Source organism: Stigmatopora argus, chromosome 13 (genome assembly GCF_051989625.1).
Source record: "Stigmatopora argus isolate UIUO_Sarg chromosome 13, RoL_Sarg_1.0, whole genome shotgun sequence".
NCBI lineage: Eukaryota > Metazoa > Chordata > Actinopteri > Syngnathiformes > Syngnathidae > Stigmatopora > Stigmatopora argus.
Genome location: NC_135399.1, coordinates 10,061,034 through 10,075,519, shown reverse-complemented (window position 1 = coordinate 10,075,519; position 14,486 = coordinate 10,061,034). Strand labels below are relative to the sequence as shown.

The window sequence follows — 14,486 nt, the reverse complement described above, 5'->3', positions numbered from 1 at the left end:
GCAATTTCTTTACCTGTTTAGAGGGTCTACTATGATGGCCCGTGGGTGTGACATGTTCCCTTCCAAAAGTGTTTTCCTGGTCTGTGATGCACTCTGTAACCTGGCAACGCTTATTGTCTTCCTGTACCCATCATTGGTCCAGTACAGGTTATTGCCAATCCAGTCCACAGAGATTCCTTCCACGTTGTCCAGTTCTAAGGCAGAACAATAATGTGGTGTAGTTTCAAAAGATATAAAAATGACTAAAAATCGGACATACCATCGTTAAGTATTGTTTCCCTTTTGCTTCCATCGATGTTTTGCCTTCCAATTAGAAAACTGGTGGTGTCAGCAAAGTAAATTTGTCCTGATGCTGCATGGTAGTCGATAGCGCGAGGGTTGACCAGGTCCTCAATTGGCACCATATGTTCATCACTAGACTTAACGTTCATATCCAACCCTTGGATGACCCCGGGACGTCCCTTTCCGTAGAGCAGGAAGAGATTGTTTTGGGGCTCTGAAAGGAAAGAAATAAGAGACCATTTATACTGGTTTTAGCATTTAATTGCTGCGATTTGTCAGTGCTGATCCTAACATTAAGCTCATTCATCAGGCGTGTTGTTCTCCGGATCTACCCATTTACTTTAATAGAGTCAATGACCATTGCCAATGGCTATTCTTTCTTATCTCAACCATCCTGGAGCTGAAAAGGTTGCCTGGCAATACGAAAAAGAAACACCAAGACAGACCAGACAATTGTAAATACTTACCTTGGCTGTGAACAATGTCTTTTATCTAAAATAATACAACGTCTGCATAAAGGGACAAAGGAAGAAGACTCGAGAGCTGACGGAGCTCCTTTGTGGCCCGCTGCCTGCAAAGGGGGCTCTACGTTCTCAAACTATTTCCGATTCTCTGGAGAGAGGCAAGAGGAGGCATAAAAGCGGGCTTGCAGAGAGAGAAGCGGACCTCTCCTTGCTCTCAGTCTCAACCCAGGAGACTAGAATTCTGGGAATGAGGACCACACATGCTTCAATTCAATTTATCATGTTGTGCGGGAGAGACTGACTACCCGGGAGACAATTAAACCTTGCAAGAGACCCAGATATCAAACGTGAGTGCGACCACTGTAAGAAGAACTAGCATTTAGCAGCACAATCTCATTATGCTTGGGAAGAGAGAATGCAAGCTGGCAAAACAAAAGATCTTCTACCGTCAGATCATCTGTAATAGGGAAAATGAATCAAATATGTCAAACCAAATCTTGTGACGTTGTGCTACCCCTAAATTAACTCGGTCGACCCCTCTTCCAACCTGACGTAGATTCGTTCTATTGCTTTAAATGTCAACCACACAATCTTCCTGAATTGATCAGCCCAGTCAACAAATGCCGACAAAGTTAAAAGCTCATATGGCAATAATCAATCAAAATGGCATGTGATGATAGCTTTAAATCGCTTTTGAAATGATCTGTGTCCATCAGCAGCCTTCTTAATCAATGTCAGTCTATGGCAGATTAATGCACCGTCTGCTCTATTATGACCTTATGTTGTCCTTTTCAGACATTCATTACGAGCGCTTCCAATTAGCTTTGTTCCTGACAGAGCTTTATCAGAAAAAAAGGTTGAAAGAATATAACACATTTTTCAGACTATAAGTCACACTTGTTTATTGGTTAGTGGCTTGCCTTTTGTGATGTTTTCTTTATCCACACTGTTAGCCGAGAGCACCGTTGACGAGCGCTTTACTTACAGACTTGGCAGAATTGCTCAGCAGTGATAGTGAAGATGAATACATTCATGATTTTTTTAGCTTTTTTTGTTGGTGATTTGGTGAGAGATCATGAATGTGGTCAAGATGCTATGATGTGTGATTTAGGCTGCATATTCTGTTAATATGCTATGTAACAGACACCTCTCCATCCTATTGTTCTCCATTTTATCATTATTATGTCTGTAAAGATTATTTTTCTCCTGCTCTGTGATTGGCTGGCAACCCGTTCAGCGTGTATCCTGCCCATTGCCTCGTAATTATGTGGGATAGGCTCCAATGGCCCTGCAACTCTCGCGAGGACATGGAATGGAAAATGAATGATTGAATGAATAATTTATTACTAAGACAAACTTACTTTTGCAGGACTGGCCATCAAAACCAAGGATATAGCCAACACGGCAATGACATGTTCTGGACTTGTAACTGCCACTCAGAAGACAAATATGCGAGCATCCACCCATTTTCCCGTAGGAATTCATCTCACATGCATGAGACTTAACTGTGGAGAAAATCAGTCATAGTAAGAAAATAAAGCATTATTGGAGGAATGCTCACAATTGTCAAATTCACCGTTATGCACCGAGGATTAACGATTGGTATTCATTAATTGCAAATTTTAGCATTATCAGCATCTCTAACGTCTCCTCACCTTTGGGTTGAGTGAGTTTGTGGTAAACACGGAGCTCGGGCGCATTCCCCATACTTGCAACTGACTTGAACTCTGCCGTGACATTGAACCGGTGGATTTGTAGCAGCATCACACTGAGCATTCCTTTTAAAGCGTCAGACTGGGTATACTGGGTGGCATAGATGTAGTTCTCAAACACAGCTAATGCATAAATCTTTGACACCTGAAAAAAACAAAAAATATTTAATGAACGCTTTTCAGTGCTTACCTTAAAGCTAAATATATGTCTTAGTTGGCTTAATGGATGCAGATGGTGAAGGTGGGTAGTAAAGGCAGGGCCCGAGTGCACATCTGACAGGCCATGGACTGGACCGAGAAGCTGAACAGCTTGAGGGGGGCTGACACTAGACTGATCCATCAGCATCCATGCTACATTTACCAGGCTGACACCCATGAAAAGCGACATGACTAGCCGTGCTATGTTCACAGAAGTAGAGTTAAACTCAAGGGGATGAAACGTGACATCGAGGGCACAGTGAAACATGAGTGTGAATAAATAAGTAAAACAACTGTTCCACCTCTCGGCAGTATCAAATGGGTCCATGTATATTGTTGATGTTGAAAATCAGGTACATCCACTTTGTCATGTAGTGAATTCGTTAGTTCAATTTATAGTGTTCTACTGTGCAGGAAGCAATTTGGCAGCAATGTACTAATAAAAAAAGACTTATATTAGCCTATTCCTGACTGTGTAACTGCCTTGGCCTAGAAGCAGGTATGTAAAAAGCATAATCCTGCCCATAAAATACAGATCTTCCTTTCCTGAATATGTAGATCCATTAGGCTGCAATAATACTTTAATGAATAGGCTTCTTCCCTGCTAAAAGTCATCTGAAGAGCTAATGTGAAAGATTTGCCACACTTGTATCCTATTCATCAACGGGGCTATCGTGAGCTGACCTTTTCTGTCATTGTGTGAAGTGAATTATGCTCTGAGCAAAAAGAGGATGCAGCACCTCTCTTATTTTGATTTTAAAAAAAGAGGAAAAGGAAAACAGTGACTCACTTGGCTTCCTTGGATGATGTTGTGTCGGTTTTTGCCTTGGTAGTCCACAACATCTATGTAATCCAGGTAGGCATCTGCCCAATACACTAGCCTTTTGACCACATCCAATGCCACAGCTGTGGGCTGCTCAATTTTATAATCCACCAGACGGGTTCTGTTGGTGCCATCCATGTTACAGCGCTCCACCTTGGCAACATTTCCGTAGTCTGTGAAGAACATCATTCTGCAAATAAAAGAACATATTCAAAAAAAGGAAAAACTGCTTCAATCCTGTTTGACACGCTTCAAACATTTTGTAAATACAACATAAGAAATTATAGAGAATGAACTAAAATCGCTTTTTTTAGCAATTTAGAAAAAGTTTCAAACAATCCTCAATCAAGGAAACATGGAAGAGCAGAAATGGTCAGCACAGTATTGACAGATTAAGGAAGTAACAAAAGAATCAAGGACGCAATGAATATTTATGAGACTAATCTTAGCAAAATCAATTATTGTATACAAACCTGTTACTTCTTTTACGGTTCTTTTGTAAAGCCTAGCGATACTAACAACTGCTGGCTGACACTTTAACAGCTACCTTCCCACTAACCAAATGGAGACAACAGCAAACATATTCAATACAAGCTGTCAAAAAAAACTTTGAGAACTCCACTTGAGATTTCTTTTCATCGATACAAATGTCAGTTTTATGTTCATGGTCATATCTGCAACCTTCTTTCAAATGGCACAAGAGATTTTTTTTATAAGCTCAACAAAGACCATAAAACAAGACCACTTGGCCTTTTACTGTACATAATAGATGCAATGCGTGAAATATGAACACAATGTCACTAAAGAAACTTCATGATGTTGTAAATTCGAGGGCAGAAAACCCAAAGAGCAATTATACAGCTTGAACATATTGTACAACGTTCATTAGATGAGCGTGTCTAGATGACAAGTCCCAGTGGTTTGCCATCTAAAATGTAGCCGCTAGAGAAAAACGCAATATAACCCTTGCTAAATAAGTTAGATTAAGCTCTGTGAAAATGCAAAATTGCCTTCTTTCATTATTAAAAAAAACCATAATATATGGCAGAGACAGAAAATGAAGGAATGGAAATAGACAATGGAATTGCATAAATATTATCAGAGCGCTAATTTAGGTTGATGGGTTGTGTGGAAGATAACATGACAGCCCATCCCATTCAAAAGAACAAATCACCTACAGGATTAAGCATCTCACAGTTGGTTAACTCAAACAGAACAGGTGGATATTTGTTTTCGGTTTGTAAAGTAGCACTATTAATGTGTCTGTCTTTCACAAGCAATTGTTTTCCTAAGTAGATTCCATGCAAATTGATGGATGCGTTGTGATGCAGACTCCAATGGATATAGTTAAAACAGACTTAACACAGCCCACATGAGAAATTATGGCAATGATACACAACATGAATCAGGCTAACTATAGATGATCTATTAAATGAGCTTTCGAGACAGAACTACATTTCACCGATTAAGATACATGTAAGGCTAAAGTTTATAATCCGTTGTTAAATTTTGATTTGTATTTATTGTGTACTCAAGACCACAACGACACTGATATATATATATATATATATATATATATATATATATATATATATATATATATATATATATATATATATATATATATATATATATATATATACAGGATGAACAAAAAACAATCAAAAGACAAACAAAAGGGAATCCTAAAGACATTGACAATGAATTGAAAAAAGACAGTGCTTTTCAGGCATTCTTAAATCCCCGCAAGAATAAACATGGGATATCTTAAATACTTTAAGCGTAAAAAATAACAGCAAACATTTTCCATTTCCTCAACTGTAAATGTCGGAAATTTAAAAAAAGGGTGCTGCAGGAGAGCTCAGGCCATGAGATCAGAATGCACAAAGGAACCAAATCACTAAGCACAGTTAATGCTGTGAGTGGGCTGTTGAAATCAATTCCAAAAGACAAAATCATTCCATTTCACACGCAACACAACTGAAACATCTTGTGGATTCTCTTTCAGTTCAGGATCATTTGGCCTGGTTAACAATTGCAGAATAATTTAAGGTATGCGGTATGCTGTATTAAATCTGGCCCTTTCTGTGTGTGGTCATGACAGTGGGAGATCCACTATCATTGCCATACTCCACGCTGGCTAAACTTGTCATGCTGGCCTCACTTTGGCTCACATGGGAAGTAATGCTGTGTTGTGAAATCCCGCCGTTTGTATTAGAAACCTCTCATGAATTGTAATAATAGTCTCAATCTAAAAAGTATAACATATGTCTTAAACATATTGGCAGTCTTAAAACTTGAAATTTACATTAGAGCAACATCTACTCCTTCATTCCGACTTCTTGAGAAATACAATTAGACACACAAATAAAGCTTTGCACTGTCTAATTATCGTCAAGGATAGTAAATTCAAAGGCCCCTTTGAGAAAGAAAAAACAAAAGGGAAATGTCAAGGCTTTTTTTTTTTAAATCATAAAGCGAGGACATCCTATGAATTGGTGAAATTAGTACGTTTTATCAGTTGATCACTGGTTATTGCACTGTAATTCCTCCACAGAAATGTACCCTTTCAGGAGTCCTTTAACAACAGTTTTGTTTTCTTGCGTCAGGGTCGATCTTGTCAAAGTTGACACTGTCTTTATTTTACTTTAAATTCAGCAGTAGGTTCATTTCCATGAAGTGTCTACCAACCTCAGCTGTTAGAAACAAGGACATAGTCAATACATGCAAGAGGGAAGCTCTCAATTTACTCGATGAAGTAGGGTCCGGGATTCACTCAGGGTAACGAGCTAAAGCTGACTGAAAGAATGAGGTCGGAGTCTCCGTAGCAGCCGGCAGCTCGGACGTGAATCAATCCCAAATCATGTCATGTTCAAAGATGGCCAGTGTAGCGAAAGCCCAGAGTGAACACACTCAAATCTGAGGAGGTTGAACTGACTAATAAGTGATCAGCAACCCACAAACCACAAAAAGGCTTCCTAACACTGGCAGGTGTCCCACTTCAACCACAGGAAGCAGGCAGCATTACTGCCAATGATTGGTGCCAATATTTGTCATTTGAACAAATATTCAAATGAAGGAAAATAGGATGTCTACCTTATTTATAGCTGCACATTTATCACATCAGAAGGTACTTTACCAAATTTGATATATTGGACTTTGCTGAGCTGCAATGGATTGTAATTTTCTTTGTAAAATGAACCAAAAACATGCATCAAAAAGATTTAATCGAATTTCGCTAGACAAAAACATTCCAAAAATTCCCAAATTAAACACACCATGTTTTCCTCATGTTTTTCTTTCCGCCTCCTCAAATCATACACAATAAATTAGTTGAACCTGTTATGCTGTTCATCCATAGATCAATTTAAGTGTGAACTGTTTTCCTATATGTGCCATGCAATTGGATGGCAAGTTGTTCGAGATGTACTTAACCATATTAATTGTGGTACATTGTGAAAGCAGCATTAAAAAAGAATGCTTGAAAATCCCTTCATTGCAACTCACTCAAAGTCTTTTGCCTGATCAAGGACTGTAATTATTTTCTTTTATGGTTTTAATTTCTTTCATAAACCAATGTGACGTGTGATGATAAATGAGGTTGCGGTCTTTTCTCAGACACATTATTACACAGGCAGTGGAACACTCACCCTGTGAGAGGATCCAGCGCTATTCCTTTGGGATTCAGTAGGTCTAGCTGCAGGAGAGTCACACAAGTGTTGCCACTCTGGTCGCACACAAATATCTTGTTGGTGACCCGGTCAACAAAATAGAAGTTGCCCGTCAGCCAGTCGATAGCCATGTGCTCAGCATCTGTAATGAGTGCAAAATAGCTGAAACAAACAGCTTCCCGTGCTATGTCACGCCATCTAATGTCACTAAAACGTCCCCTTTCACACATAACGCATGCAGAATGGTTATATTCTGAATTTAGAAAGCATTTAAAGAGCTGAGTGGTTGCTCTCAAAGTGCTGATAGTTGCATGGCCCACAGTGCTCTCGGTTAAGAAATGTTTCCTCAGGGAGACAATTGTAAGAGAAGGCAATATCAGGATGAGGATGGCGGCTATCGCCGCACAATTACATTCCTGACAGGACAACCGTATTTCTCAAATTATATTTACAGTGGAAACTGTCTGAGGTCAGTAAAACAGGGTGGACACGTATCTTCAAGAGAAATCACATACATAATTAAAACGGGATTTGTGCATTAAGAAATAGTTCTCTTGTAGTGTCATGAGGAAGTGAATTATATTCTTCCTTTTTTTGTTTGATATTTAAAACAAAATATCATGACTGACTTGAAGTCCAGCATTTGAATAGCAAATGTAAGTAGTTAGATTTAAAAATAAAAATAAAAATAAAAAACTGATAGTATAATGCCGTATATGTGTTTAAAATATAAGTACAGACATCTCCACTATGTCCTGATTTGTTAATCCATTAGGGCAGGACATTTGTCTAGTTCTGTAATTTATACCTTTTTTTATTCATTCATGACTACGCACTTCTTTTCTTCTAAATTGGTTCCAGGTATCATTTGGACAGACGTGAGGCTATCACCATTGGACAGCTTTGGCTTTGCCTTTTTTGTCAGCATCACTCTCTTGCTCCTGCTTCACCAAGTGACATTGCAGCAGCATTGCAAAATTGCCTTCTTTCAGGTAGTTCAAAGGCTTCAAGCGGAAGATTACAATTCTCAACAACCTGAAGCAACACGGTTCAACGTTTTATCACATTTTCCAAAACATCTTCCGAATCAAACATTTGTGGATGCGGATTTCCACTCTGGATAGACTTGTCCTGTTTATAGTAGAACATCTCCTTTAGGGGTTGGTTTTCATCTGTTTTGCCTTCACCGTTTGTCAAGAACAGATTCAATAACTCTACCTGTACAATAATTTAGAACAGTGTGATGGCATTCCTAAACCTTCGTAATCTGACAAACTGAAGGATATGTTTTAAGGTGAGATATTTTATGCACTCAACCAAGTGTGGAGACAAAAAAATAAAACAAAAAAACATACTGTGCAAGTTTTTTTGCGTTGTTATTTCCTTTTCCCGTGTGAGTCTGCGTAGATTCCTCATTTCAGCACATCGAAGTTGCCCAGAGGACTCTTTCGACAGAACCCAGCAGATTTTCTCCTGGTTGTGCTGGAAATCCAATGCCAGACTTCCATTTGCACTCAGAGACCTCAGGGGCAGAAAGCCCGTTCCGTTTAGATGGGTGATGACAATACGATCTGACCCACCCATGAGAAGCATGGGAGGTCTGTCGCCAGGATCTGGTATAGATAGAGAGAAAAAAAATGCTACATTATATAATATATCAAAATTTATTTGTTCATCCGTTTAAATGTCAAGGAGGGCTTAGCCCTATCGGCGGAAATTTATCAATGACAATCACATTGACAGTGATAAAAGTAAAACAATTGCATTGCATCTCATCAGACGGATTACGATGTCATGTAATAATGGATCAAAAGTATAACCTAATCAATTCAAATAATTACATGGGAAACAGACAGACTGTCTTAAAAGAAAATGCCAAGAGTTGCTGAAGTTCACATTAAATTAATAGTAATGTAGCCAAAATTGGGTTCACTTAAATATAGTGGTAATCATATTCGGTTTATTGCTGATGGGACACCAGTCAAAGTGATTTAAAGCAACAACAGCGGCGTTCTCCCACTGCTAGGTCTATATTGTGCCTCAAGTTATTTCAACACATAAATTTTGTCATTGAGACAGCAATAAATACAATCAATAAATGTATCTTCAACAAAAATATGTGCTGCATGAATACAGTTTCATTTTTTTTCTTATTGAAGACCAGCCAGCTAAGTAGAACATCCACTTGGGCTGTTATACTTGTAAGTGGGCCTTTTAATTCATTTGGGTATATTAGCTACTACAATCTGGCATTAACATAAATCAGGGTTACGGTGGGCATTGTCTCAGCATTAAACTCTGTAGACTGTTCCCACTTCCCTCGTGCTCATTAATTTTATAATTATCCTGCCCTGACCACATCTACTCAATTCCCACGTGGGTGATTGATGCAGTCACTGCCAAACCACATTCATCTTGCTCCAACAACCTGGGAACCAGGCAATATGCGATAATAGTGCTCAGATTAAGTGAAACCCAAGTAATTAACAGAGAAGGAACATATATATGATAATGAACGTGCCATTTCCTGATGCAAACTGACCTTGTTTGGCTTTACACGACCTCTTGTCAGGCTGCAGTATATATCCTTCCGCGCAGCCGCAACTGAATGACCCGTAGGTGTTCATGCAGGTTTGGCTACATGAGGCATACTGGGCACATTCATCATGATCTTCAGGGGTAGAAAAAAAGAGTTACTAAGTATGCTCTAAAATGACCCAAATACATAAAGCATACTTAATCGGGGCCTCACTTGCCGGACCAAAAAAAAAAACCTTGTTCGGGACAGTGCAATGATCTGGTCATTAGACAGTGGTGCAAGTGGGTGGCTTTGTTCATTCTGTCGGTACTGATGTTGTTTATTTTAAGTCTGAATGTGTGTCTCTGGTGTCAGCCCCTGGTTGACTGGTGATCATTTCACGGTGAAATATCATTCACAGCTGTTATAAAGTAAATTTATGATAATCTCTCCACCTCGGGGCCCCAGCTCTGTGTGTGGAGTAGCAGGAATTGTTGCACAAAACCCAGCCTTCTTGTCTAAACTATCTAAGTCGGCCTTCTCTGTTCCAACGAACTGCAGTTTTCCCTCTGATGTGGTCAATTCTGTTCCATATATCTGACCCCTCTTCTTATAATGGTAACACCTCCAACAGTCAAGAGTGAATTTTCTTTCATTCATGAAAACACATTATTTCGAGAAAAGCCAAGGACCGAGTGTCCGGCACAGCGTAATATTCCCTCCATTGCTGCTATTCAGTGGCATGGCGTTGTGTTATCATAAAGTAAGTGCAAGCAAGAAACAACTCCGGAGGCACCTTTTGGCATTGAATTGATATCTCCTTTGGCAGAAAGCTGGCTTGTGGCACATTTTACGATGAGCAAACAAAGCCACAGTAAGACACACACCTAAATAGTCCGCCTTATGTTGTGTGCTGGGGCTGTGATACGCTGTGAGTGGAGGCCCCTGCCTACAGACAGATGGTCTTGCATACCATCCACCTCACGCTATTTCACCTCAGGGAAGGTTTGATCGAGGGCAAATGGGGAGAAAGGCTTGGGCAAGCAGGAGAAAGGCATTTCAGAATCTTACCTCTGCAGCTCGTGCCGTCCTCTCCAACTTCAAAACCGTCAGCACAGAAACAGAAGGTGCCATTTCTTGTCATGACGCAGCCGTAGCGACAGCGGAGCTCGTGGCAGGCTGACAAAAGCTCTGCAGGAGAGAGAGCAGTTAATTAAAATGTGGTGACTCAACCTTTAGCTTTCAAAGACCACTTAAAAAAATAAATACATGCTAATAGTAGCTCATGTTTCTTGTAAGTCTTCTAAAACACAGTTGGTGGTGGTAGTGAACTTTCGGCTTATCTCCTCAGGTGTCGCCACGGTAATACTGCAGAATCGGCTCTGAGCATTTCATGTGCAGTTAGTTATGCAGGTTATGGTCATCTTCTGTTACTAAATTAAATATGATTGGACCCTTGAAGGCGCCTATTACGTATGAATGTAATATACTGAATATGCTACATGGAAATTCATTGAGCCACAAGCCATAGTCCTTTTCTTTGGAGAATAAACCCCCCAAAAGGCCCAAAAACAGTTAGTAATTTCATTTTGCTATTAGCAAGAATACTACTGACTCTTGAAATCTTAAATTCTTTATTGTGGCGACCAGTGCGAGTTGAACAAAAATCCAAGAAATTCAATCATATGATCGGAAAATGGTTAATATGTGTTGTGCAGGAAATTCGAACAACACAAACACTGCCGGTATTGTGATCTTCTTTCATTTTTGTATTCCATGATAAAACCAATTGGAACTCGTCCACGAACTCTCTTCTATTGAGGCATATGCCCTCTGCTGGCTCTTGTATCCTTGTGATGCTTTTTTTTAAAGCGAACACCAACGTTAAATAAATGACTTAGTTTTTTGTACAATTTCAATAGGATCTGTGTGAGTCTATTTCATTGGGGTGCTAACAGCATGGCTTTAATTATGACTGTTAGTATTACATTACTGTCCTTGTGCAGAGATCAGTGAAACTATGACCCAAGTGTTTAAGCCAGCAGAATATCAGAAGCATGACAATGAACAGTAATTATTTTATGTCCACTCTTGACTCGGCAGGAAGCACCAAGACCATTTCTGTATTTTGCACGTTGAGATGAGCGCTGATGTTTGACTCTATTTGGCAGACAGAAAAGAAATAGAGCAAACACTGCCACAGTGAATAAATGGGACAGATGTAGGCAAAACCCTTAGAACAAAGCCCTGAATCATTTTAATATTGATCAGCAATTCTTGAGCATTATTTAATGTACAGTCACAGATAAAATATAAAATAACAATGGTTTATTTGATTAATAAACAATTAATTATTTATTTATTAGGCTTTAGACCTTAAGTAGTGTACAACCACAAACAATTCAATCCACAAACCTAGCTCACATTGTGGCAGTTAGTTATCTTTTCTATTTCAGGGTTGAAGATTTTGTGTTAATGGCTTAAGAAAAGACATTGCTGTGTACCGCTGTGCAGCAAAGGTCACACAGCGATTTGTTGGCAGCCTCCGATATTCCTGCTGTCTTGACAGTCTTAGTCAGCGTGTTTTTATTTACTACACTTGTGTCCATCCTAGACCAGTATATTAAATAAACATCAGGACTCACGCCAAGGCATGTTCAGTTCGCTTATTAAAAGTATCTTTTTTGAATGCACGAACATCATTGTCAGTTGAGGTCAAAATGTACCCTTGGAATGATTATTAGACACGCGTATTAGAGTTGAGATGTGGTAAAACAAACAGCAGCAAAATATCTAAGTGACATTTATTGAATATCAAACTAGAATTTAAAGGAGGTATTATGAGTGTGGAAAGACCAACTTTCTGTTTGTCTTCAACGGAGAGAATATATTAAGTTCATATATTCTGACACAGGAATGAGATATATTCAAATCAGGAATTACATGTAGCCTTTCCTCGTCGATAGCCTCCAACTCTGTTCTATCTCATTTTGAGTACTTGGCTGACAGATGATGTGTTTGTTATGCCTGTATCCTAGTGATAAAAGCAAAAGTTTAATTTAATATAAATGCAATTTACTACTGAGAGCATATTTTAACAGGGAGGAAAGAACATTCAGCTCAGTTCCAATTGATGTTGAAACATTCTTTCAAGATTTTATAAAGTGCAGCCGTGCGCACTATAAAGAAATATATATACATGCCTGTAAAGAAAGGAATTATCCAAGGTGTATTGAAGTAGGCATTGATCTTTCTTTCAATTTCAACCCCATGCTGGTCAAGTCCAGAAAGGAGAATAAGTTGTCCTGTGACCTTCACAATGAAAGTATGTGTCTGTGCAAGTCAACTGGCAGAATTTTGTTTAAAATCTGGACTGCAATAGCAATAATAAAAGAAAATAAATAATAAATATCAGGAAGACAAAGTACAAAAGTTGCAAACTTTACAGGGAGTAGAAGTTCCCTGCCTTGTTGTACCCAAGTGAGTTATTTCTCACAGAAATGAGACAGGCTGTGTTCTATAATCACCAACAAACTGCTACTTCTGCCTTCAGTAATTTTCTCCACCTTGTCTTAAATGTCTGCAGTCAATCTGCCAGGAAACTCATCCTCAAGTTGCAATCACGTCTGTAAAGTGGCTTACATCTAAAACCATAAACGCAATTTCAGAGAATTCAATTTTTTACACTATCATCAAGAAAATATTGGCACCCTCGCGTACAAAGAAGACAATTGCTTAGAACTTTTTAAAGAGGGCGTGTTGATTAATAAACAAAGAAAAGCCACTGCCTGCACAGCATGCATTATTTTCTCAAAGTGCATAGTGGGTTTCAGATTTAAAGAGCTGGATTACATTTACAGCATTCCGAACTTTCACAATCCTTTCGGAACAATTAGCCTCATCCGGATGAGAAAATTTGTATGATCTATAATTTAATGGGCGCTACATTCTACATTGTGCAAGCTGCCATCAGAAATTGAGTTCTAATAATTTCGAGGCTGACTTGCCACTGAGAATAGAACTGGCCCTTTGCATTTTCCTTTTCCGTTGACTGTTGACCTAACTTGTTTTCTGTTGACTGATTTGCTCAATATGAGAAAAGACTGAGAAACCACAGAAGTCTCACTCTGCCACAACCGATAGGTAGAGAATCTTATGGTTGGCAACCTCCACAACCCAAATACATCAAAGTTGGGTTTTCTAATGAAACAAACCTGGCAAATAAGGCCATCCAATTTCTCTGGCCAGGGCCACAATGGATGTGGGATCCATTCACAGCTAACAACGAAAGGTGGGGAACATGTTGTTTATCACATTTCAACAACGGGATAAACAATCTTTCAATCACGATGTAGCATTTTTATAGTTTAAAAAAAGGGATAAGAAAAAAAGCAAGGGGCTTTTAATTAACCTCTGCATACACTACACATTCTGCCACTGTGATTTTGGACATAGCAAATCACGCAAAATAAAATCCATCTATTGAATATGCAGCAATCTAGCTAATGCACTAAAGGCTACTAAATTGGACTTTTAAATCCTCTTTTTCAAGCACTTGCTTGGTTTTTCTGTTTCTAGATTAATATAAATGGTGCAAATAGGAAAGTGCTAGGAACTTATTCAGGTAGAAAATTGGTGAAATTATTGGACTCAATTTTACATACTATATCCATTGACTGCACAAATGGAAATACATGTACATTATTCACTAATGTTTTACGTGTTCACCCTACCTGACCTCATCTATATTTGCCCCCTAATTTGCTGATAACTTTGCTCACTGAACAACAAACTAAGGTTTTATTTTATTTGGGAAAT

General features: G+C 38.8%; 1 protein-coding gene across 2 annotated transcripts in view; it reads right to left on the bottom strand.

Moving 5' to 3' along the window:
• The window catches only part of lrp1bb (low density lipoprotein receptor-related protein 1Bb), a 155,664-nt gene that overhangs the window by 84,250 nt on the left and 56,928 nt on the right, over positions 1 to 14,486 (bottom strand). For both annotated transcript variants that reach the window (XM_077616629.1, XM_077616628.1), the window contains exons 4-12: positions 10,740 to 10,859; positions 9,693 to 9,821; positions 8,506 to 8,763; positions 7,130 to 7,292; positions 3,447 to 3,669; positions 2,402 to 2,603; positions 2,108 to 2,251; positions 260 to 496; positions 14 to 194 (exon numbers count right to left, since the gene is read on the bottom strand). In XM_077616629.1, the coding sequence (XP_077472755.1) occupies positions 14 to 194; positions 260 to 496; positions 2,108 to 2,251; positions 2,402 to 2,603; positions 3,447 to 3,669; positions 7,130 to 7,292; positions 8,506 to 8,763; positions 9,693 to 9,821; positions 10,740 to 10,859 (1,657 nt within the window). The remainder of the gene's footprint in view (positions 1 to 13; positions 195 to 259; positions 497 to 2,107; positions 2,252 to 2,401; positions 2,604 to 3,446; positions 3,670 to 7,129; positions 7,293 to 8,505; positions 8,764 to 9,692; positions 9,822 to 10,739; positions 10,860 to 14,486) is intronic.